This window comes from Pan troglodytes, chromosome 1 (genome assembly GCF_028858775.2).
Source record: "Pan troglodytes isolate AG18354 chromosome 1, NHGRI_mPanTro3-v2.0_pri, whole genome shotgun sequence".
Taxonomy (NCBI): domain Eukaryota; kingdom Metazoa; phylum Chordata; class Mammalia; order Primates; family Hominidae; genus Pan; species Pan troglodytes.
The window spans coordinates 152,965,795-152,991,062 of record NC_072398.2 but is presented as its reverse complement, the minus strand read 5'-3'; the positions used below and the strand labels follow the sequence as shown (position 1 = coordinate 152,991,062).

Here is a 25,268-nt window from a genome sequence, read left to right as displayed (position 1 = left end):
AATTATTTAGGATAATAATTTTAGGAGATTGACAGAAGCCACCAATTTCTTTCAATGAATAGTGACAAATTCATTATGATGCCTTGCTGTTGTCAGTGTCAGAATTTTTTTTTGCATAGGGCACCAGGCTATGCTGGGGTCACAGATAAGAATGATCTTTATAAAGGCCTTCATAAACTTGAGAATTGAGGACATAATACATAAAATGCATGACAGTGGAAATGCACCATATGCCCTCCTCCTATGAGAAATGTGTTTTCTACCACTAGTAGTTGTTTCTGCCTAGGTATCATTTAGGGGCAGAACCAAGAATATGAGGTTATTTTTTCCTTTTGTCTAAATTGTATTAGTTTTATGATACCCAAATACACCTCTTTTCTCCTGCTTTGCACAAATTAAGGAAAGATGGGGAAATTTATTATTTTATATTAATTTGATAGACATAAAATAAAAATTCATTTCTCCTCTGTGCCAAGATCTGTGTTAGATGTAATGGTGAATTTAACCAACCTGTTCCTTACCCTCATAGAACTTATTATTATTTTTTATATTTTTGAGATGGAGTTTCATTCTGCCCCCATGCTGGAGTAAAATGGCATGATCTCGGCTCACTGCAACCTCCGTCTCCTTTCAATACAGTATGTTTTAAAATTTTTTTCTTTTGAGATTCAGGGGATACATGTGTGGGTTTGTTACATGGATATTTTGCATGATGGTGAAGTTTGGGCTTCTAGTGTACCCATCACCCAAAGAGTGAACATTGTACCCAATAGGTAATTTTTCAACTCTTACCCCATTCCCACCTTTCCTCCATTTGGAGTCCCCAGTGTCTATTATCTGTAGGTCCACATGTACCCATTATTTAGCTCTCAAGTATTTTATTTTCTGTTTCTGAATGATTTCACTTCAAATAATGGCTTTCAGCTCCATCCATGTGGCTGTAAAGGACATGATTTCATTCTTTTTATGGCTGTATAGTATTCTATGATGTATATATACCACATTTTCTTTGTCCAATCAACCATTGATGGACACACTTAGGTTGATTCCATGACTTTGCTATTGTGAATAGTACTGTGATAAACAAACAAGCACCAGTGTCTTTTTTAATATAATAATTTATTTTCCTTTGGGTAGATACCCAGTAGTGGGATTGCTAGGTTTAATGGTAGTTCTATTTTTAGCTCATTGAGAAATCTTCACACTGTTTTTCATAAACGTATCAACATTTATCAGTTATCAAATCACCTTTAGTTAGTTGTTAAACAAGTATTTACTGAGCACACTGAGGCTATAACATTGTAGGTGCTAAAGATACAGTCCTACCCTTAAAGACCTTACATTCTAATCATAGAAGATAAACACTAAGAAACATTACTTGCATTAAAAAACAAGTAAGTCATTTTTTTGAATAATGATAAGCATTAAGAAAAGAATGATAACGGCATAGAAACTGACTGGAGGGGGAAGAAGTGTGTTACTTTTTAGCTAGAGTCATCAAAGACAGCCTCTCTGGGGAGAGAGACATTTGCATTCAGCCCTTAATGATTCAAAGCGGGCAGCTGTTGGAAGAACATTTAAGGAAAAAGGAACAGCAATGACAAAAGTCCTGAGATGGGAACCTTTATTGAAAAGCAGAAAAATATATAATTTACTTCCTAATTTTCAAATCCTGTTGATGTTATGTTTCCTAATACATATCAAAGAGGCAGAAGTAGATGTCAGATAAAGAAAATGGGACTAGAAAATGTCTTTTTTTTTTTTTTTTTTTTTGAGATGCAGTCTCACTCTGTCACCCAGGCTGGAGTGCAGTGGTGTGATCTCAACTCACTGAAACCTCCACCTCCGGGTTCAAGATATTCTCATGCGCCATCATGCTGGCTAATTTTTTGTATTTTTAGTAGATACGGGGTTTCCAGGTTGCCCAGGCTGGTCTTTTAATCTTACCCCATTCCCACCTCTCCTCCATTTGGAGTCCCCAGTGTCTATTATTTCCATCTGTAGGTCCACATGTAACCATTATTTAGCTCTCAAGTATTTTTATTTTCCGTTTCTGAATTATTTCACTTTGAATAATGGCTTTCAGCTCCATCCATGTGGCTGTAAAGGACATGATTTCATTCTTTTTATGGCTGTATAGTATTCCATGATACTTGGCCTCCCAAACTGCTGGGATTACAGGTGTGAGCCATTGCACCTAGCCAAAGATATGACTAGAAAATGTCAAGTGTTGGCGCCTGATCCTGGCTCTTGCTGTCTATAGAGGCCATTTCTTTTCAGGCTTGTGTTTCCTATTTGTAAATGGAGAATACTTATCATATGTACCTCTTAATAGAATACAGTTCTCTATAAACAATACTGGGTATGGATGAGATAATGTTGAAAGAGAAGTTTACTCAGACATTTTAAATTATGTTACATTAAAATGTTATCTTCAAATTTTTTCAAATGAAGATTTTAAAAGATATATGATTCTATATTTCTCAGGCTGCTGATTCATATATTGATAGTCTCCCTCATACTCTTAAATTTTGAAATGCTTTACCTCTTGAAAATGAAAATAAAAATTAAATTACAGATAAGATTCATAATAAAAATTTTAAAGATCATGGGTATACTACATTAAAAATTTATTTCATAGCATTGGTTCTAACCTTTTTACCCCAAATAGGCCTTTTATTACATTCTTACCCCCACCCATATTAAATTAAACTTTTTTTTGTGATGAACAGGCTGTATTTATTAATAATTATTATATTTATATTTGGGGATGGCTGTTAGAATTATTATATTTAGGCCAGGCACAGTGGCTCATGCCTGTAATCCCAGTGCTTTGGGAGGCTGAGGCAGGAGGATTGCCTGAAGTCAGGAGTTCAAGATCAGCCTGGGCAACATAGTGAGACCCCATTTCTACAAAAAATAAAAATAATTATCCGGGCATGGTGGCACATGGCTGTGGTCCCAGCGACTTCAGAGGCTGAGACAGGAGGATCACTTGAGCCCTAGAATTTGAGGATGCAGTGACCTATGATCATGCCACTATACTCCAACCTGGGTGACAGAGTGAGGCCCTGCCTCTGAGAAAAACAGAACTATTATTTTAATATATCCAACATAATATGACAGCTAGTCAACTACTGATAAACAGGAAGTGAACAGCTAGAAACAAAAAATGTGATTTTATTTTTTTTTGTACAGACAAGGTCCTTGCTATGTCGCCCAGGCTGATCTTGAATTCCTGGCCTCAAGCAATCCTCCTGCCTCAGCTTCTCAAAGCGCTGGCATTACAGTCATAAGCTATAGCACCTGGCTAAGAATGCTATTTAAAAAAATTCACTCTATAATCTGTTAGGTGTGTGATTCCCATTAGGTGATTTCCGATACTGAAAGTAGCATCACTTATCTATGTTACCTACCTCCTTTGTAGTCTCCTTGGGATGTGGAGACATCAGATTAGGAGCTACTAGCCTTGGCTTTGATTATAATTTTGGCGACGGCCGTTAGAAGGAGATGACATTAGATGAGGTCTGTCCTTCTGTAGACGAAACTGCCTTTAGAGATCATACCAGAGTTCACCCTGGAAAATAGACTAGAGTAAAATTTAATTTGTTAGTGTGTATTTTTTAAAAATCATGGACTAGAAGTTTGTGTTGTTAAGAAATTTGGAAGTGTCGGCAAGTATCCTAACAAAAATAAAAAAATAATAATGTTAGGGTAGAAAAAAAACTTCATGTTCTTTTTAATGTTAAGAAATCACAGTAAATGATGCATGGTATTAAAGTTAGGTAGTTGACTATTTTACAATGCTTTGTTTAAAAAAGCTTGTTACAAAGCTTGTTTACAATAAATTTTTAAATATCCATCCACTTTATAACATAGTATAAAATTTAATAACCACAAACATTTAATAAATAAGTAAAACTACTCTGAAATTCAACAGAAATAAAAACTCTTTAGGCTATTTTCTAGAACTATGTAATATAGAGAGCATTCTTGGGTGTGTGGGGGGGTTGTTTTTGTTGTTACTCTTTGCCAGTAAGAATACATTTTACGGGCAACCCGCTCGGGGCCCCTTCCACACCGTGGAAGCTTTGTTCTTTTGCTCTTCACAATAAATCTTGCTACTGCTCACTCTTTGGTTCTGCACTATCTTTAAAAAAAAAAAAGAATACATTTTACAGTATTATCTACTAGTTTACATTGTGTGTGAATGTATGTGTATATTAGTTTAAGCCATATGAAATCACAGATACTCAACTTTTTTGATCTATAAAAGTGGCAATATGAAATTACCTATCTTTTACCTATGAAAATAATAATTTCATTTACATATATGTATATAAAATGGAAGTTTAATAAACCATTACTTACCATTCCTAGATAGAATAACTCTGATGTTTTAAAATTTTACTCTAGTTTATTAATTTTTTTCTAATTGCATCCCACGGCATTTATTTCATGATCTACATTTGTGAAACAGCTCCACAGTTTGAAAAACACTCCTAGAATTCTCATAAGGATATAAATGTAGTAATTGTTAAATTTTAAAACTTAAATGTCAATTTGTTTAAATTCATTTAAAAACTACTGACTGGAAAATTTTTACTCATTATTTGATTGTTGGAACAGCAGTAGATATAGCTATTTTTGGGTCATAAGACAAATTCTAATAAACGACCATTATTTCGATTAGTTTATAGATGAGTTTATTTCCCCCTTCAACTTAAGATAATTATAGATAGGAAAAGTAAATTTCTGTTGAATTTGCCCTATTAAATTCTCATGTCAGTGGTGACAATAACATTCAGATTTCCTTCAAATTCTGTCTATATAGTATTTTAGCAAACCTATGCTAGTAACATTAGAAAAAAAATAAATTTACTAACCAAAGACTTTATGAAGGTCATACATGAAGAAATGGGTGTTTTAGTAAGAAACAGAAATTTCTTAAGCTTCTCATTAGATTTCTTTAGATTTTAGTTCAAAATAGATTTGAGTGAGTTTATTTCTGATGCGTTGCTTTACCCTGATTACAGAAAAGAGAACTTCTAAATAAATCACATTTAAAAATTTTTAAAAATTTACTGGGGCTGGGTGCGGTGGTTCATGCCTGTAATCCCAGCACTTTGGGAGGGTGAGGTGGGAGGATTGCTTGAGCCCAGGAGTTCAAGACCAGTCTGGGCAATTTGATGAAACCCCATCTCTTCAAAACACAAAAATTGGTTGGGTGTGGTGGTGCGCACCTGAGGTCCCAGCTACTGGGAGGCTGAGGTGGGAGGATTACTTGAGCCCTGGAGGTTGAAGTTGCAGCCAGCCATAACCACACCACTGCACTCCAGCCTCGGTGACAGAGTGAGACTCTGTCTCAAAATAAAAAAGAAAAATAAAAAAGAAAAAATTTACTTTAAATTTTAAAATAAGCTTAAAATTTACTTTAAAAAATTTCTGCTCAGTTTGCCAGCATCACAACCATTCCTCTAAGGATTATATATGAGAAAACAAAACACCATTAAAAGTATCTGACTAGGCTGGGTGTGGTGGCTCACACCTGTAATCCCAGCACTTTGGGAGACTGAGGCGGGCAGATCACCTGAGGTCAGGAGTTCGAGACCAGCCTGGCCAACATATAGTGAAACCCCGTCTCTACTAAAAAAATACAAAAATTAGCTGGGCGTGGTGGTGCATGCCTATAGTCCTAGCTACTTGGGAAGCCGAGGCAAGAGAATTGCTTGAACCTGGGAGGCGGAGGTTGTAGTGAGCTGAGATCATGTCTCTGCACTCCAGCCTGAGAGACAGAGCAAGACTCTGTCTCTCAAAAAAAAAAGTATCTGACTAAATTTTATTTTCATATTGTTTCTTAATTTTATGGTTATCATCAGTGACCACAAATATAATGTAGAGGAGAGTTATTCAATGGTTTTCATTTCTAAGCATTCAGTGTAATCTTAATGTTTTAGGAGACTGTACATAGTATCTATGTGTAGCCTGTTAGAATCCATAGACCTTTAGGTAAGTATCCTCTTTATTATTGCTATTTCAGTCCAAAGTGTGCTTCTGGGATAGAAATAAATGGGCCACTTAAATACATCTCTGAGGCAACAGCCAAGAATTGTCTAATAATTGTTTTTATAAGTAAGTTAGAAATTAGAAAATTAATTTGCATTAAGTGGTGTATGTGCATACATGTATATTTTTCAAAGCCATCAAAATATATTTTCTTTTCTTTTTTTTAAATATATTTTTAGGGGCTGGGCACAGTGGCTCATGCCTGTAATTCCAGCACTTTGGGAGGCCAAGGCAGGCACATCACCTGAGGTCGGGAGTTCGAGATCAGCCTGATCAACATGGATAAACCCTGTCTCTACTAAAAATAGAAAATTAGCCAGGTGTGGAGGCACATGCCTGTAATCCCAGGTACTCGGGAGGCTGAGGCAGGAGAATTGCTTGAAGCAGGGAGGCGGAGGTTGCGGTGAGCCGAGATCGCACCATTGCACTCCAGCCTGGGCAATTAGAGCAAAACTCTGTCTCAAAAAAATATATATATATATATACATATATGTGTGTGTGTGTGTGTGTGTATATATATATATATATATATATATATATATATATAAAGAGAGACAGAGAGAGAGAGAGAGAGAGACAGGGTCTCACTATATTGCCCAGGCTGCTCTCAAATTCCTGGCCTCAAGCAATCCTCCTGCCTTGGGCCTACCAAAGTTCTCAGATTACAGGCGTGAGCCACCACACCTGGCCATGAAAATGTATTTTAAGAAAAACTAAAACCTTCTTTTTAGAAGAAAAATATCAGAGTATTAGTTGACTGAATATATTTGGAAGATATTAGACCTATTAGGTAAATCGTTATACATATTAAGCACCTCAATGTATGTGGTTATTATAAAGAAGTATGTTTATTTTTCTTATTTCTTACAGAACACGGAAGGAAGTCATAGTTGTTTCATTTATTACATGTATTACCTCTTTTAAAGAAATAAGCACCTATAATAGTGTTTGGCTCAATAATAAACATTAGCTATTATTAGTCACAGCATCTCTTCATTTGAAAGTGGACTTAGATTTCTGGTTTCAGAATTCAGTTGCCAGAATTTATTCACTCAATATTAATTAAAAATTTAAGAACAAACCATATGCTAAGTATGTTTCATGAGAATTTGAGGGTTTCTGGTTTCTGGCCAAGATAGGAAAGCAGCGGGAGTGGCAAGCTCCCTGTTGCATAATCAGCCCTGTAGAAACTATAGAGCTAGATGGAAGCTAGGAATCCTTGTAGAGATTTAAGGCTGTTTTGAACCATTTTGAGTGTTAGGGTAGGCTGGTGAGAGGGTTAGTCAGAGGAAAGCTTTTTAAGTCTGCCCTTGACTTTTTCCAGAATTACCTTGTAACAGATATTGCCTGCAGCTTCACTGCCAAAATTGGAGACAAAAGCTCAGGGTGTGCATGCTGATACTGCAGAGTATTATCAGGGCAGTGCAAAAGCCTTGGTAGCAAGAAGTGTTGATGGAAACAAATGTAGACTGACTTGTAGTCCTTGGATATTCATTTCTCCTCCTCTTTCCTGTCCAAAACCCTTGGGCTGGTGTATTTCTTTCCCAAGGAGGCTTCGCACTAAGGATTTAAAGTAAAAACTCTGACACAGGAGTTGCCTAATGTATAAGCAGCAAACCAGAATGATCAGTAGTATTTACGTGGTGCCTGGGGTTCTGTGGCTTTGGGCTCATCTCCCACGCCCTTCAACTCACTGATTCGGCCAGGGTCCTTGTTGCAGCCCCTTCCTCAATTCACCTTATCAGCTAGAGGATCAAGGGGAAGTGGCCAAGGTAAATAGATATCAGACCATTTTTCTTTCATTCAAAGTGGACAAGTGAACGGCCATAAGTTCTACAGCCTAGGGGGAATTTCCTGTTACCATGCCTTTCAGGGCCACCCATGAGTGTAGTAGCTGTCTACTTCTGGCTGTTCCAGTGTAATGTGCAGAGCAGGCCTGAACTTTTTCTCTTTTATTAACTAGTCATTACGTAGGTCCAGTCTTGCATATATCATTCATATTAAATAATGGAATGCATGTCTCAACTTGAAGATTTGGTTGAGGAGTAGCTCCAGTCACATCATCACTTGGTAGTCTATCATAAAGTTGTCAGTCTCTCCCAGAACTCACCAGCAAGTCAGGAGCTGCTTTTCAATGGGAAAAAGCCTGTTGGCAGCAGAGGACATGGCTTACTCCAAAACCCTAGGACTCTGCACCCGGATTCTCCTATTGGGATTTGTTAGAAGCTCCATATAGCTATATCTGCCACAACACTTCAGATACTCTTGAGTGAATTTTGAATGAGCAGGGAACTCTCAGGCTGCCATGTTGGGAAAGGGCTTTCTAGGAGTTCCATGAGCAAAGGGCACAGTGGTGTTTAGGAACTTCTAGCACTGTAACAGAGCTAAAGTATATCATTTGATTTGGGAGAGAGGTAGAGAAATATGTGGGGAACCAGTGCTGAATGTATGCTATCCTAGGTATTTATATTTTATCCTGTAAGCCAGTAGTTTCCAAACTGTAGGGTGCATCAGAGTGCTGGGAGACTTGGTAAAACGTGGATTGTGGGTTTGGGGTGGGATCAGAGATTTTGTATTTACAAAAGTTCCTGGGTGATGCTGATAGTGCTGATTTGGGAACTACACTTTGAGCACTACAGAAAACAAGTAGTTTTAAACAGGAGACTAACACAATCAGATTTAAGTTAACCAAGATCACTCACAGGCAGACGTATGGCAGATTGATAGGAAAGATACAGCACAGGAGAAATAAGGCTAGTTGGAAAACAATCAAAATGATTGTGTTAAGAAAGTAAAGGGCTTGAGTTAAAGTCAGCAATAGAATTGAGAAATAGGGAAAAAACCTCATTTCAATGAGTATTTAGCACTTAGTAAATGCCAGGTACTCCACTTTGAATTTTGATGTCTCTCTGGATTTTTTCAAAGCATCTGAAATCTTGGCAGAGAAGGAAGTACTATAATGGCAGAGAACAAAGTGCTATAATGGCAGAGAATGGGATAAACTTTCTTTGGGGGAACATAAATGTGATTTAATCCCTAGAAAGAAAATGTTTGTAACAAACTTAGAACCAGGTATCAGGCAAAACTAAATCATATTTTAACCACCACAGGATAGAAAAATTTTAGATTTTCTATTTAAGAAGGAAGAATCCATTTTCACCTTCTAAATGATGCTGAATGACAAAAAGTTATGGTTCTATAGTTTTATATTGAATTATAGAATTATATTACTCTTGTATATAAAAGAATCACATCATTCAGTCAAACACTTAGCTTTTGGTAATATATTTTTTTAAACAAGTGAGGAAAACATTGCGTAATGCTGGTAAATGACTTCCCACAAGCTAATGGGTAGTAGAGCTTGAACTGGGTTTACTCAGTGCTGGTCTGGTGTTCTGCAGTAACCACATAATTGGTTATTGTCAATGGCTAAAAATAAAATTCAAACTTCTTCCTAGTATTTATGACTGTTTGCAATCTGATATCAACTTACCTTTTCCGTTTTACATATTGAAACTCCAACTCTAGGCTTGTTTGTAAGATAAGCCATACATAAACCATCTACTTATGTTTAGTCTCTGCAAGAAAGAATGCCCAACAATTTTTCTCTTCATGGGGTTCCCATTCTACTCCCATCTTCTATTTGTCAAAATCAAGGTCCAGCTCATGTGTGAGACATTTCTGATGTTTTTGAGAACCAGTCATTTTCTTATTCTGCTCATCTCCTTGTAGAGCTTATTACAATCTGCCTTGCATAATAATAATTATGTTAATCTTCCTCATTAGATTGAGCCTCCTTGAAAATGGACTTTTCTTCCCCCACATTTAGGTCAGTCCTTATAGAAAACAATTTTTCAACAAATGTTTCTCTAATTCATGCTGAATAATTGAAATAGTAAACATTTTGTGAAATTAATTTGTTGATATTTTTATTTAAGAAAGACATCCAAGGAGGCAGATTATATAAAATGTTTTTGAAACACAATGAATTGGAATAATTTTAGAAAACTAGACTATTCTGAATTAAATATTAAATACAGTTTATCACAGAGTGATAGTTTAGTTGATAACTTGAAATATTCATTTGTCAAGTAAATGTACTTCAGGACTGGAATAAACAGATTAAAAATGTGATTAGCATGCCAATTGTTGAAATTTCCAACTAAACTGCAAAATGATTGCAAGTGTTTTTAACATTTCTCTTATAACTTATATTCACTATTTAAATAAACTTTTCTTAGTCCAAAATGCTTGAATTAGAATATTGTCATTCATTATTTTTGAACAACTTAAATATATGCCATGTTCTGATAGCCTACTTTCAATGCTTAAGAGTACAATGAAATATGCCATATGAAAATTATGATAAAAAACAGAGCATGTACTTGATTTAGAAGATACTACATCCAGCCTGGGCAACAGAGTGAGTCCCCCCATCTCTACAAAAAAATTAAATATAAAAAATTGGCCAGGCATGGTGGCACATAACTGTGGTCCCATGTACTCAGGAGGCTGGGGCGGGAGGATCACTTGAGCCCAGGAGCTCATGGCTGCAGTGACCCATGTTTGTGCTACTGCACTCCAGCCTGGATGACATAAAGCGAGACTCAACCTCAAAAAAAAAGAAGATACTACAGGATCTTAGAGTATGCCATTCATTTTCATTACGAACATCTATTGTGCAATAATAATATTTTAAATCATTTATTATGTGGTAGGTACTGTCACCTGATACACAAGTATATTTACAGTATGTTTTATGCAATATTTATTTTAGCTATAAGAACTAAATATCTTTAAGTGTGAAAAATTAACCGAGAGATGAAAAGATTCGCCCAAGATTGTAATCGATTACCACTGTACAAACAGCACAATGACTTGAACCAGGTCTCTTGGTTCAATCTAAAACTCGTGCTCTTAATTGGCATACTGAACAGCTTCCTTCAATTATAATAGTTGTGGAAATGATAGAAAAGTGACACATCTCATCATTTCAATTTGTTAACTTGAATTCTGAAGGAAAAGTAGAACGCAGAAGGCCCACCAAAAAATTTTACTTGGATTTTCACGTTATCTCTAGTCCATATAAATCAACATTCTCTGAATTTTTGATTGGCAGATATAAACTTCAGCCCTGCTTCTGCTAAAATTACAACAAAACCTTAATTATGTTATATTGAACTATTAGGGTTATATTTTAATGATGGTTTTCAGGTCAAATTCTTAATTTAAAAAAATGTACTGGGTAAGTTCAGTGTTGTAAAATTAATCACCAAATGTGGCAAAATATTTTTGGATAACATTTACTAGCATTCCTTTTCCAGTATAACTGAGGAACAAAATGAAAAATATTTGGCGGTTTTTGGGAACCTACACTTTGCATTTATTTCAAGTTTAAAATGGAGAAAATTATCTCATTACCAGCTAATGACTTTCAGGGGTTGACAATCTTTTACCTCCCCCCTACCCCAGCAAATGGAAGGAAGATTGACTCCAGGTTTCATGTTTTTGGTCTACAATAGAATTACTCAAAAATTTCTACTCTTATATCAAATGTTTTTTTCTTAAAGACATTATATATTTCTTTTTGTCATTGCTGTATCTTGGCCTTAAAATTACTGTAATGATTATCTTCAATAGCTTTAAGTTATTCTTTTCATTGAAAATATTTGGACTGGGTGCAGTGGCTCATGCCTGTAATCCCAGCACTTTGGGAGACCAAGGCAGGTGGATCACGAGGTCAGGAGTTCAAGACCAGCCTGGCCAAGATGGTGAAACCCCGTCTCTACTAAAAATACAAAAATTAGCCGGGTGCGGTAGCAGGTGCCTGTTATCCCAGCTACTTGGGAGGCTGAGGCAGGAGAATCGGTTGAACCTGGGTGGCAGAGGTTGCAGTGAGCCAAGATCGTGCCACTGCACTCCAGCCTGGGTGATAGAGTGAGACTCTGTCTCATAAAAATAAAATAAAATAAAATTGTTTAACTCTATCCAGTATTTTGGGTCTGTATAACAGAAATTATTTGTTCAACTCTGAGTCATCAAAGGCTTGTATGTCAACCAATTACTATTACTATTTTTCAGTTTTGCATACAGTGCTTGAAGATTAAAATGTGTGACTTTGAATGTGGCTGTGCGTTAAACCTCGTGCAGTTTTTCCATATGTATGTTATTGTAGAACTAGTGTTAAATTAGCTTACTGTCCACATTTGTTCTTGTCTTTTCAATGTTTATTCACCATAACCTTGGAGATGTGGAGTAATCTGGAGTCCGTGCCAGAGGGTTTCCTCTAAGTATACGCAGATGAGATAATGCATGTAAAATATTGAGGACTAAGCCAGACACACAGTAGTTGCTTGCTCACGGAGCACCTACGTATTCTTATTATTAAATTTATTCTTCCCCCTCTATCACCCCACCTCCTTTTCCTCTTTCCATTTTCCATTTCTGTATTTCCAATTACTCATAATAAAATTTATTTGAATTTCAGCTAAGAGTTATTTCCTCCCCCATTTGCCACCTTCAGTTGTTCATTGTTGCCATGCAACTATAAAACATGCTATCTTTAGTCCCTGGGAAAACTGCATATGGTTTAACAAATCCTGTGTTTATTTTCTCCCAAGTATTTGCTTACTGGATACATACATAATGGAGAGTGGGGCATAGAGGGAGGTGATCAGTGTGTGTTTCTTCAGTACTCCTAATGTTACATGTTGTAATTAGAGGCTATATTTGCTGGGAAAAACAAGTTAGTAAATTTATCTTATGATTCATTTATAGCTTCTCATAAACAAGACAATTTCTTATAAACAAGACAATGTCTTATAAATAATATTGCTTTTGGCAGACATTAATCATAGAATTTTTAATGACTCATGCTTGACTTTATAGTTGATACTTTAAGGTTGTTGGGAACACCAAATGCTGAGTGGAAATATTGTAGATTGATAATGTGGGTTGAACTCTAAGCCTAGATATAAATTGAAGACCTAATACTTTTAATTAATTGTTTTTAATTTATCTTAAGTAGTAACAAAGGTTAATCGATGTTATCCAATTATATTTACTGATATCTATTATATATATAATACTATGGGAGAATCTGGACAGGATACCAAAGAGGAATATGGAACATGGTTTCTATCATCAAGGACTTATCTTGCTGGATTTCATAATTTACCCTATGTGAAAAAAGTCAGTATATATACAAACAAAACTTTGTTGTAAATAAAGTTTTTTACAATAGATGTGTATTAGGAACTCAGAAAAATGAGAGACTAGGTGGGCTGATATGCCACCGTTTCTATTTACATCTCTAGATCCAACCTCCAACCCTCTCCTCTCTCCTGGAGGCATCTGCAGCCTGGGCCATATCAGCAGAGACTCCATTCCCTCTGGCCTTGGGCTTAATTCAATGTTGAGTCTAGGTAGGCAATCCGAGGGTGGGACTGGAATGAGGTCGGTAGGCACATTTGTGGAACCTGGGACAAGAATACAAATAGAGACCCAGATACCATAAGCCTAACTATTTAAAACTGCTTGATAATCAACTGTCAAATAATATATGTTTTATACTTCTATTTTGGCCAATATATCTTCATAGTGAGCGGAATGGATAAGTCCAAATTTAGAGTTCTCCAATTCAATAGTTCCACACTGGAATATAGGGATGTGGGAGAAACAGGTCTCTGCCTGAAGCGTACCCCATTCTTTTTCTATCCAGCTCTGTTCTGTCCTTCCCTAATCCCCACTTTACCCTGGCCAAAAGCTGCTCCTTAGCCATCTCTCAGACATAGGGATGCTGGCTACCTGGACCCTGGTGAAGCCTATGCACATTCTGGAGGCAGGCCGGGGGCCACTTGGGCAGGGAAATCAGGGATCCTGGGTGTGTAGAACGTGGTCTAGAAAGGAGGGCATGAATTCTGGGTGGCCATTCCCCCTTGCCCTTGTGGACTCCCTACCTTGGGTGGTATGCAGCTAAAGGAATGCCAGAGCAGAACTTCTGCCCAGCTCTAAGGGTAATATTGGGTCAAGGTATTAATTTCCCCAAGTGCTTTCCTTCTAGATTGCCTTGGCCTACATGTTTCCTTCAAGCAAATGTCATAGCTGCTCTTAAAATGAACTCTCTCTACAGAACTTTTTAATTCCTCATGTCTTTGGATTTGGGGATAAAAACAGCCCTGGGGGCCGGGCGTGGTGGCTCATGCCTGTAATCCCAGCACTTTGGGAATGCAAGGAGGGTTGATCACGAGGTCAGGAGCTCGAGACCAGACTGACCAACATGGTGAAGCCCTGTCTCTACTAAAAATACAAAAATTAGCTGGGCATGGTGGCGCATGCCTGTAATCCCAACTACTTGGGAGGCTGAGGCAGGAGAATCGCTTGAACCTGGGAGGCGGAGGTTGCAGTGAGCTGAGATCACGCCACTGCACTCCAGCCTGGGCAACAAGAGTAAAACTCTGTCTCAAAAAAAAGAAAAAAAAGAAAAGAAAAGAAAAGAAAAAAAGAAACAGCCCCGGAGTACTAATATTATGCTTACTCTCTGACTACCACCTGCCCAGTCTCTTTATTAAACCTTCACCAAATACCTTAACTTGGATGTACCATTTGTTTCCTGTGTGAGCATGCCCAATACAGCTGGTTCCTTAAGTGAGATTTTACAGCAAAAGTGAATTCGACATAGCCTTGAGGGGAACTTTCACTTTCTAAGTAAGAAAAAACAGAATTTAGAAATTGAAAGGGCACAAAAGATTATAGAATCCAACCTTTCCACCCTATGTCAATACACTGGCTTCTTCCTCTGATATTTTGACATGGCTGAAAGATATTCTTCTCTTTGAAGTTTTTCTTAGTTTCACACCTTCTGGTGTTCTGTCACATGCTCGCAGATATTGATAATGAATCTGCCATGTACCTTATGATGATTCACTTCTCTTCCTACTTTTCTTTAGTCAAATTTCTGTGAGCTCTTTATTCATACAATGCATTGTGAAGTCATTGTGCTTTCACTTGATGGGAATGCATCATTTGCTTAGTATTATAGGTTTTCTCTTCTCTTTTCTCATTAGTCCAAGACAAAGTAATACTATTTAGTGCTATAGCAATCATAACCATGAAGGCAAATTTGAGCCCTGAAACTCTGTGGTAGTATCCTGTTTTCAAAGAGTTATTCAGATGAACCAGAATATATTACATTACTTTTTGGGGAGGAGGTGGTAAAATATGTACATTATCTTCATTGAAGTGGTTTATCACTCTCTCTCTCTCTCTCTATATATATATATGTCAGATTTTACCAAACTGTACACCTAATTTTTTAAAAAAAGTCAGTACAGGCCAGGTGCAGTGGCTCACACCTGTAATCCCAGTACTTTGGGAGGCTGAAGTGGGAGGATTGCTTGAGCCCAGGAGTTTGAGACCAGCCTGGGCAACATAGGGAAATCCCATCTCCACAAAAAAATCAAAAGAAAAAGAAAAGTCCATACAATTATGTGTCAATTACAAATTTAAAAATATTTAAAAAGTCGTTTGTCTTTTTCATTCTTGTTCCAAGTAACCAGTGCTGTTTTCCAATGGTTAAATGACACAATGTCTTTATTACACCAGCTCCTGAGAGCTGATTGTGTACAACATTCCCAACTCTGTTTAGAGGTGTCATGTAGATAGCTGGAACTCAGCCATGGTGAAGTATTTACACAATGAAAATTAGCAAAATCGAGGCTTTTTCATGAATAGCTGGTTAAACGATTACCAGCCCATCACTAGCTGTTAACATAAATAAAGACTCATTGCAGTCCTATAATACATATATATTTTTGACATGGGATCTCAGGTTGAACTCAAGGTTCTGGACTCAAGGGGATCCTCTGGCCTCAGCCTCTCAGGTAGCTAGGACTACAGATGCCTGCTACCACGCCTGACAGTCCTTAATTTTGTGTGTGTGTGCATGTGTGTGTCTCACTCTGTCACCCAGGCTGGAGTGCAGTGGCATGATCTCAGCTCACTGCAACCTCTGCCTCCCAAGCTCAGGCGATCCTCCCACCTCAGCCTCCTGAATAGCTGGGATTACAGGCATGCACCACCACACCTAGCTGATTTTTTTTTTTTTTTTGGTATTCTTTTGTAGAGACAGGGTTTCACCACTTTGCCCAGGCTGCTCTCGAACTCCTGGACTCAGGCTATCCTCCCGCCTTGGTCTCCCAAAGTGCTGGGATTACAGGCGTGAGCCACTGTGCTGGGCCTCAGTCCTTAGTTTATATTTGAAATTTTTATTTTATTTTTTATTTTTTTGAGACAGTCTCGCTCCGTTGCCTAGGCTGGAATGCAGTGGTGAGATCTCGGCTCACTGCAACCTCCACCTCCCGTGTTCAAGCGATTCTCATGCCTCATCCTCCAGAGTAGCTGGGACTACAGGCGTGTGCCACCACGCAAGGCTAATTTTTGTATTTTTAGTAGAGACAGGGTTTCGCTATGTTGGTCAGGTCCTGGCCTGCCTCTGCCTCTCAAAGTGCTGGGATTACAGGTGTAAGCCACCACGCCAGGCTTCAGTCCTTAATTTTTAACTGTGTAAAAGAATTCTGAGACCAAAAAGTCTAAGAATCACTTGGTAGTGATTGCTTATCTATGGAGCGAGAAAGTCTTACTAAGGGAAAAATTAAAAAAAAAAAAAAAAAAAAGGGACTTTGGACTTCCAGACACTCGACCCTATCAAATCTTTTGCAGATTCATACTGTTGCCTTCACCAAATGCCACCACTGCCATTCTCCCATGGGGGTCATTGTTGACCCAGTCTTTCCCCCAAAGACCAAGAGGGTCTGGGGTTGAATGATGAGCTTCTTCTTAAATTTGAAGAGCCCAAAGGCTGCTAGGAAGGAAGGGGCTGCAACCTCCTCTAGCAAACACCAAAGATCTATCACCTTACGTTCTATAGCTACTTGTGGACAAAAAATGGAACTTTAAGGTACTGCTAGGAAAAGAATGGCATCAGATCAAGTTTTCCAGATAATGGATTCCAACTCCAGCAAGTGGGATAAGAGGTTCATGACACAAATATGTTTGTATTAGGTGAATCAATCACCAGGATACCAAGATCGGTTACTTTCACAAACTGCTCTGAGGCAACTTAAATACGGAAGGAACTTCAGAGCCAGCTCTTCGGCTCCAGGCTCCTTTTTAACTACTTACTGTGGTGTGGAAAATATCAGCTTGCTGAGGATTTATCATCTTAATAGAGAGCTCCTTGGGAAGGAAAAGGGTGAAATTAAAAAAAAGGATCTTCATTAAAGAATAGGGAGTTGATTATGTTGCAGAATCGTATCTTCTTGTTTTGTGACATGTTGGAAACATAAACTTTAGAGCTTTTTCGTTTCCACTGCACAGAGGTCTGATTGCTTCTGTTTAAAAATGGGGATCTGCTGATAGATTTCAGCCAGCTTCTTCAGGTCTATGTCTGAATACATGATTGTTTCTTCCTTGAGAGCCCTAGCAGCAAAGGTTCACTACAGTGCTGTGTCCCCAGGCAACATAGGAGGCTTTGTCATCTTGGGCAGGAGAATGTGGCCACATACACCTGATTATCAAGAGCCTGAAGCAATTCCCAGTGGGCTGGTCCAGTGGTCAAACTGAAAGCCCCTGGATAAACCAACAGCTGGCAGCCTTTCCGTGTGTAGATTTGTGCAAGCTCTGCAAACCAGTGTCATAGCAGATGCCCCGACTCATTCTGCAGTAAGGAGTATCAAATGTGGAGAAACTGTTGCCCGGACTCAACATTGTGGATTCTTGAAACGTCATTTTTCCAGGAACACCAGTGTTAAGCAGATGGACCTTTCTGTGCTTTACTAGTAAAGTTCCATGAGGTGCAAACACAGCACAGGTGTTATCTAATTTCTCAGCATCCTCTTCAGGGATGGAACCTCTAGTGAGGCTGTATTCCTTTGCTACTTCAGAAAGCTTCTGTGTGGATTTACCAGGAATTTTCGCTGCATATTCAGGAAAATATTTTGTGCCATATGGAGAATTAAAGCATTCCAACAAAGAAACCATTTTGGCTCCTTGCGTTGCTGTCTCCCGGACAAGGCTACAAGCTCGAGTGTTGTTATCTGATTTGATGAAGAAACTTGAAGCTGGATGAGGGCCAAGTGGAAAGTTGCCCTGGCTCTCCTGGGAAGCAACAGCAGCAGCACTGGCTGAGTGCAGGTATCCCTGTATTACTTTTCTAAGTCACAGAAACATAAAACAAAAATGTTAAAGTTATCCTAAAGCTTTTTTTTTTTTTTTTTTTTTTTTCATCTCGCTCTGTTGCCCAGGCTGGAGTGCAGTGGCACAATCTCGGCTCACTGCAACCTCCGCCTCCCGGGTTCAAGCGATTCTCCTGCCTCAGCCTCCCGAGTAGCTGGAACTACCGGCATGCGCCACCACGCCCGGGTAATTTTTGTATTTTCAGTAGAGACGGGGTTTCACCATGTTGGCCAGGCTAATCTCGAACTCCTGACCTCAGGTGATCCGCCCGCCTCCACCTCCCAAAGTGCTGGGATTACAGGCGTGAGCCACCGCGCCGGCCTCCTAAAGAATTCTTAAGACTCTCCTCCCCCAGTACATCTGCTAACCTTAAGTTGAGAAACATGGATTTTCGGGACTGAATTGATGTGAGAGGCGAGGGAAGAGGAAAAATCCTGATACGACGACTCCACAATGTCTGGTCTGGGAGTGCTTGGTGATCCTATTAACTGAAATCAGGAGTAAAAAAAAGAAAAGATAGATGCAGGAGAAATGATGAGGTCAGTTTTGTTCAGTCTCAATTTGGGTTTCCTACAGTACATTCCCTTTCTGGTAGAATAAGCTGGAGTTGGAGACATTTGGTAGACAACAACGTCTGTGAAACCGAGAATGTTGATGTGACCACACAGGAAGAACATGCAAAGCTAAGTAAGAAGGGAAGTTTGTCGAGGAAAAACTGTCGGTGAATGCAACTCCTGGAGACTAGCAGTTAGCAAGGAGCAGGGTGGGGGACGGGGAGAGGAGAGGTAAGGAAGCCAAAAGAGGACAAAACTTAGGAAGAATGAAATGGGCAACGCAGACCAAGTAAGATAAAAACCTAAAAGAATTATTTGTATTTGGTAATTAAGATATGATAGTGATTTCACTCCACTGAAATTGCATAGTAAGTGAAATTTCAGTAGAGTGTGGGGGCAAAGTCTGATCACAGTGCTTCTAAGAGCAGAGAAGTGAGGAAATTTCGTAGCTAATAATTCAAGACTGTTTTGCTTTGTTGTAAAAAACGTAGTTGGAGGGGACTGGACTTGAAAACAATGCAATAAACGCGAGGTAGGGAATTGAGGGAACTCACACTTCACACCGAATGGCCTCAATTTTCTTTGTACTATATGAGGCAAGGTCCTCTGTAGAGACTAAGAAGGGCAGAGCTGGGGCAAATAGCTTTGGAGGCGTGCTGAATGTTGGGAGAGGAAGCGGCCCAGGAAATAGGCAAAAGGGAAACTCAGAGGTGCCGAGGACCCGGCTGAGGGGGTTTATGAATACAACGTAGCACCAAGCTCAAGGTTATGTGACTTTCTCTTCCAATTCTGCCCTGCAGAGCGTAAGACGCAGAAAATGCAGACGAAGGTTGACTTCTACTTAAATCCCTATCCCCGAAAGTCCAGACGTACGGACTCGAAGGCCTGTGGCCAAATCATGAGTGGGTGCCTACTACAGATTTATGAAAAGCAGAGAAGGGCCAGCGTGTTTGCCTTCTAAGGCGTATTGTTCTGTGGCGTCGGCATCCTCAGGCGTTCACGTAAATAGAGCCATTTTTTACAAGGAGTAAGGATAAACCTGGTGATAGGATGAGGGACTACGTAACTTTCTTTCTCTCCAGATCCATCCCGGGGGAGGCTGGGCGGGCGGGCGGCTGCTCCGGTCCAGGGGTGGAGGTCGGGGCCCTGACCCGACGCAGCCAGGCGGAAGCGCGGCTGCCATTGGAGGCTGCTTTTACCTGCGCGGGGCCCGGGGCGCAAAGTCCGAGGCGCCGGGGGGGAGGAGGCGGCGGACGGCAGCGCAGGTGGGCCCGCGCTCTCGGCCCTGCAAGATGCCCCTGAGGCTGCGGGGGAAGAAGAAGGCCAAGTCCAAGGAGACCGCCGGGCTGGAGGGCGAGCCGACGGGCGCGGGCGGCGGGAGCCTCTCAGCGTCCCAGGCTCCCGCACGCAGGCTGGTCTTCCACGCGCAGCTGGCGCACGGTAGTGCCACGGGCCGAGTGGAGGGCTTCTCCAGCATCCAGGAGCTCTACGCCCAGATCGCGGGCGCGTTTGAAATCTCGCCGTCGGAGGTAAGGCGCCAGGTGCTCAGGCTGTCCCGCCTCTCCGCCGCGCCGCGCCGCGCGTATTTCTGTGGGCCCAGGAGGGTTGAGCGGCGTTTCCCGGAGCGCGAAATCCGATGCCGTGTTGAGTCCACCGGGGGCGTCCCGGGGGGAAGTGAGTGTGCCTTCCCTGGAAGGGAAAATTTAACTTGGCAGTACCGGAGAAAGTCACATTCCCCCTTGCTCCGAGATCTGGCCTTTGGGAAGCGGGTTGAGGGAGGCAACCTTTCTTCCGCTTGCAAATGTGTTTGCTCCAGACGTCCCGGATTCCGCCGGCCGTTCACAGACTCGAGATCTGGCGGGGCAGATTAATACCCTCCACTTCATCTGGACTTTACTCTCCTGTTTCCTCCGCAGGCGTGAGAGTCACGCAGGTCATCTCCCTAGATTAACGGGAAAAAAAAAAAAAATAGAAGTGCCTTGCAGGTGATACCCAGATTAAGTGGGGGGAAAAAATTGAAGAGCCTTCCAGGTAATACCAAACGGAGGCCCACTTTCCCCCAATCTGTCATTTCTAACATCAGCACCAGAAACCCTTTGGTGGTATTTCCAAGCAGTTTAAAAAGCTGGGCTGTTATTCCAAGAGTGGATAACCTAGAGATTCATACTTAATCACGTGGGACTAGTTAACAAAATTTTCATGAGGAAGATCAGCTCTTTTACATCATATCCTTAAAAAGGGACTGAAATTTGCTTTAATTAGATTGCATGGGGGCCTGGAACTAAGTTTGACACAGGCATGACCTAAAGCACTAGTTTATGTGAACGTTTATGTGACCACTTTATTTGTGCTAACCCAAGTGAACTGCAAAGGTAGGTGTGAGAAGTTAGCTCAACAAAATATTTTGTCCACATTTCTAGGAAAAGCATATAATTTTGTTGCCCTGGACTCAGAGGAGTGCAGAGAGCTGTCTTTGAGGCCTACAGCGGCACCTGGAGTTCTTTAATTAGTTGTTTATCAGGTCTGTTCAAGGGAAATTGAGGTCAAGGCAAAATTCCAAGAGGAGACGAAAGAGAGCTTAAAGTGTAACCCTTTGTTCTTTCGAAGTTCCCAGGCACTAAGGGGCAAATCGCAAACCCATCTGTGAATTATTTGTATTGATATAGGATACTAATAATACTTCACATTTATATAGGATTTTTTTTTTTCAAAAAACACTTTCACAGGACACTTTCCTTTGATCTCTAGGGGAGGCAGGTGGCAGGTTAAATACGATAACTTGGACATGGAGCCAGGTTCTACCCTTTACTAGCTGTGTGGACTTGAATGAGTTTAACTTCTCTCAGTTTTCGCCATCTATAAAATAGAGATTAGAATATTTGTCTTGAAGAGTATTGTGAAGAGTGGAGTCCGTATGTAAACGTATCAGATTGCATAGTTTATGGTTAGGGCTTAATACATGGTAACTAATATGATTAATACCTAACAGTTAAATGAAAGACTGAAGTACAAAGTGATTGGCCCTTAGCCAAGGTCACATACCTAGCAAAAAAAAAAACTTGACTGTAATTTAAACTTGGATCTTCTGATTCCTAAGCTAGTGAGCTTGTTAGCATACTTAACTGACAACTTTAAATGTCTTTGCTGTAACCAGGGACTTCAGTTTTAGTTACAGATGGTCCTGGGTTTATGATAGTTAGACTTAAGATTTTTGACTTCGCCATGGATTTATTAGGATGTAACTTCCTGGACTTAAGATTTTTCCACTTTATGGGTTTATTGGGATATTAAATGCATTTTTGACTTATGATATTTTTGACTCACAATGGATTTATTGGGACATAACACCTTGGTAAGTAGAGGAGCATGTGTATTTTGCATTAACACTTCTCATCATTATATATGACATTCTGAGCTCAAGGTACATGATTTTATTCAATCTACTTAATCCCTAAGAAGTAAGTATTATTATTAATATCCCCACTTCACAGAGAGGAAACAGACTTTGAGGTTCAGAATTTTTCCAGAATTACACATAGCAAGTGGCAGAGCCTGGATTTGAATTCAGTGTATTCTTTTTTTTTGTTTTCTGCTTTTCTTTTCTTTTTTTTTTAATGAGATGGGGTCTCACTCTGTTGCCCAGGCTGGACTGCAGTGGTGCGATTATAGCTCACTATAGCTTCAAACTCCTAGGCTCAAGCAATCCTCCTGCTTCAACCTCCCAAGTAGCTGGGACTACAGGCATGTGCCACCACATCTGGCTAATTAAAAAAACTTTTTTTTAGAGATGTGGTTTTTCTGTGTTGCTCAGCGTGGTTTGAAACTCCTACTCTCAAGTGATCCTCCTACCTCAGTCTCTTGAATAACACAGACACGGAGCCATTGTGCCCATCTTTTTTTTTTCCTCCCATGAAGCTATATTGTTTCCCAAGTTTTCCAGAGTCTCAGCAATAGCTTGGTAGCCACGTTCAACATTTTCAGTGCACTGACTTGCAAGGTCAGTTTCCAAGATAATATACACGAGTTGTTTTCATGTGTTAGATCAAAGTTTATAACATTTTATAACCCAAGTATATGGGGTATATGGGTAAAACCCCAGTTTTACCATGTTTATGCATATAACCAACATTAATGCAAGTTTTCCATCTGGATTAGAAAAAGTTAATTATATGCAGAATAAAGTATTGGTCATCATAGCATAGTACACATAATATTTCAGTGGTTCACTCTGAAACAGAAGTAACTCACTAAAATGAAATGCACACCAAGGGGATTCCATTTGCATAGCCCATTTCCCCAGCAAGCAATTACCTCAGCAATAATGATGTAAACAACTTTTTTTTTGGTTGGTTTTTGTTTTTTGAGATGGAGTCTTGTTCTGTCGCCCAGGCTGGAGTGCAGTGGCACGATCTTGGCTGACTGAAACCTCCACCTCCTGGGTTCAAGTGATTGTCCTGCCTCAGCCTGCCTAATAGCTGGGATTATGCACCACCATGCCTGGCTAATTTTTGTGTTTTTAGTAGAGACGGGGTTTCACCATGTTGGCCAGGCTGGTCTTGAATTGATATCCTGACCTCAGGTGATCTGCCCGCCTCGGCCTCCCAAAGTGCGTGAACCACCACGCCCAGCCCTGTGATGTAAATAACTTTTGAGATGTCAGTGGGGACAAAAACATTTGCCCCCCTTAATGGGATTGAATAGATAGTTAACTCAGAAGTCCTGCCTTTTTTCTAGAGTGGTGGCTGTAAGGATATAAATAGCACTACATGAAGAGCTAGCCACTCTTTATTGAGGAGAAAGGGAAAAGACTTGATGTCAAGTGGAGCAGATAATCAGGGCCCATAATGTGCCCACAGCTGTGCTAGGCCTGTAAGCCTACAGTGTGTTCACTCCATCCTCACCAGAATGTTTTCATTTTACAATTGAGTGAAATGAGACTCTGAGAAGTTAAATAGGCTGGTATGTGGCTGAGCCAGGATATGAATTCTGGTTTCCTGGTTCTAAGTCTATTACATAGCAGCTGTGAGATTCTTGGTAGCTGCATTCAAATTCCAAATACGAACCCAGAAAAACCTCCTTTTTTTTTTTTTTTTTTTTTCTTGAGATGGAGTCTAGCTCTGTCGCCCAGGTTGAAGTGCAATGGTGTGATCGTGGCTCACTGCAACCTCCGCCTTCTGGGTTCAAGTGATTCTCCTGCCTCAGCCTCCTGAATAGCTGGGATTACAGGCACGCGCCATCATGCCTGGATAATTTTTGTGTTTTTGTAGAGATGGGGTTTCACCATGTTGGCCAGGCTGGTCTCAAACTCCTGACCTCAGGTGATCCGCCCACCTCGGCCTCCCAAAGTGAGCTGGGATTACCGACGTGAGCTACTGCACCTGGCCGATTCCAAGTCTATTACATAGCAGCTGTGAGATTCTTGGTAGCTGCATTCAAATTCTAAACACAAACCTGCAAAAACGTCTTTTGTAAACAAATTTTTTTTTTCAATAAAAGCCTCAGACTTAGCCACAAAAATATTTATTGCCTCAAAAAGATGTTGATGTGAGACTGACAGTTGTGGACTTCAGCTAGTGTTTTGTGGTCCCTGAAGGAATAAGCTAATGAAGGCTGTGAATCAGTTAAGATTTGTTATTAAGTTGAGACAGATGGCCAGTTATGCAAAAATCCCTCATATCTGATGCCTTTTTTCAAAACAATTAAATGAACAATTCAGTAAAAAGAAAAAAAACCCTGTAAATTAATCTCATCTAAAGAACAATTAACTCCTACATAAATGCAAAGACTCTTCTTGAGAAAGTTTAATACATACCATCTTTTTTTTTTTTTTGAGACGGAGTCTCGCTCTGTCGCCCAGGCTGGAGTGCAGTGGTGCTATCTCAGCTCACTACAAGCTCCGCCTCCTGGGTTCATGCCATTGTCCTGCCTCAACCTCCTGAGTAGCTGGGACTACAGGTGCCTGCCACCATGCCCGGCTAATTTTTTGTATTTTTAGTAGAGGCAGGGTTTCACCGTGTTAGCCAGGATTGTCTCGATCTCCTGACCTTGTGATCTGCTCGCCTCAGCCTCCCAAAGTGCTGGGATTACAGGCGTGAGCCACCGTGTCCGGCCAATACATACCATCTTTTAAAATATCCAGGTTACATGAAACTCTCGAGCTATGGTCATAAATTTTGTTGAAGGGGCATTTTGAATATTTGACTACTGTAATTGTTTGGCAAGTAGTTTTTACCATGATATATTTTCCTAATTCTCTATTATACGGAAAGATTGTAGGAAAAAATAATGAATGTGAAAACTTAAGAAAAGACGTATAATAAAAAAAAGAACCCCACTTTGCTCAATACATTCATTTTGTAAAATGTAAAAAAAAAAAGAAATGATGTCATCATTATTGATCCTTGAACATTAAAA

The 25,268-nt window shown here is 39.8% G+C and overlaps 1 protein-coding gene and 1 pseudogene across 3 annotated transcripts in view; one reads left to right on the top strand and one right to left on the bottom strand.

Moving 5' to 3' along the window:
• Positions 1-17,313: 17,313 nt before the first annotated feature.
• On the bottom strand, positions 17,314-18,685 carry LOC129138445 (omega-amidase NIT2-like; annotated as a pseudogene).
• Positions 18,686-18,989: 304 nt separating this feature from the next.
• GIPC2 (GIPC PDZ domain containing family member 2) overlaps positions 18,990-25,268 on the top strand; it is a 93,038-nt gene continuing 86,759 nt past the window's right edge. The window contains exon 1 of one of the 3 annotated variants that reach the window (XM_063817034.1): positions 18,990-19,143. In XM_063817034.1, coding sequence (XP_063673104.1) covers positions 19,126-19,143 — 18 coding nt within the window. In that variant the 5' untranslated portion in view covers positions 18,990-19,125. Of the gene's footprint in view, positions 19,144-19,930; positions 20,384-25,268 lie in introns of those variants that run through there. The other 2 variants (XM_016921252.4, XM_016921259.4) reach the window with 2 other exon arrangements.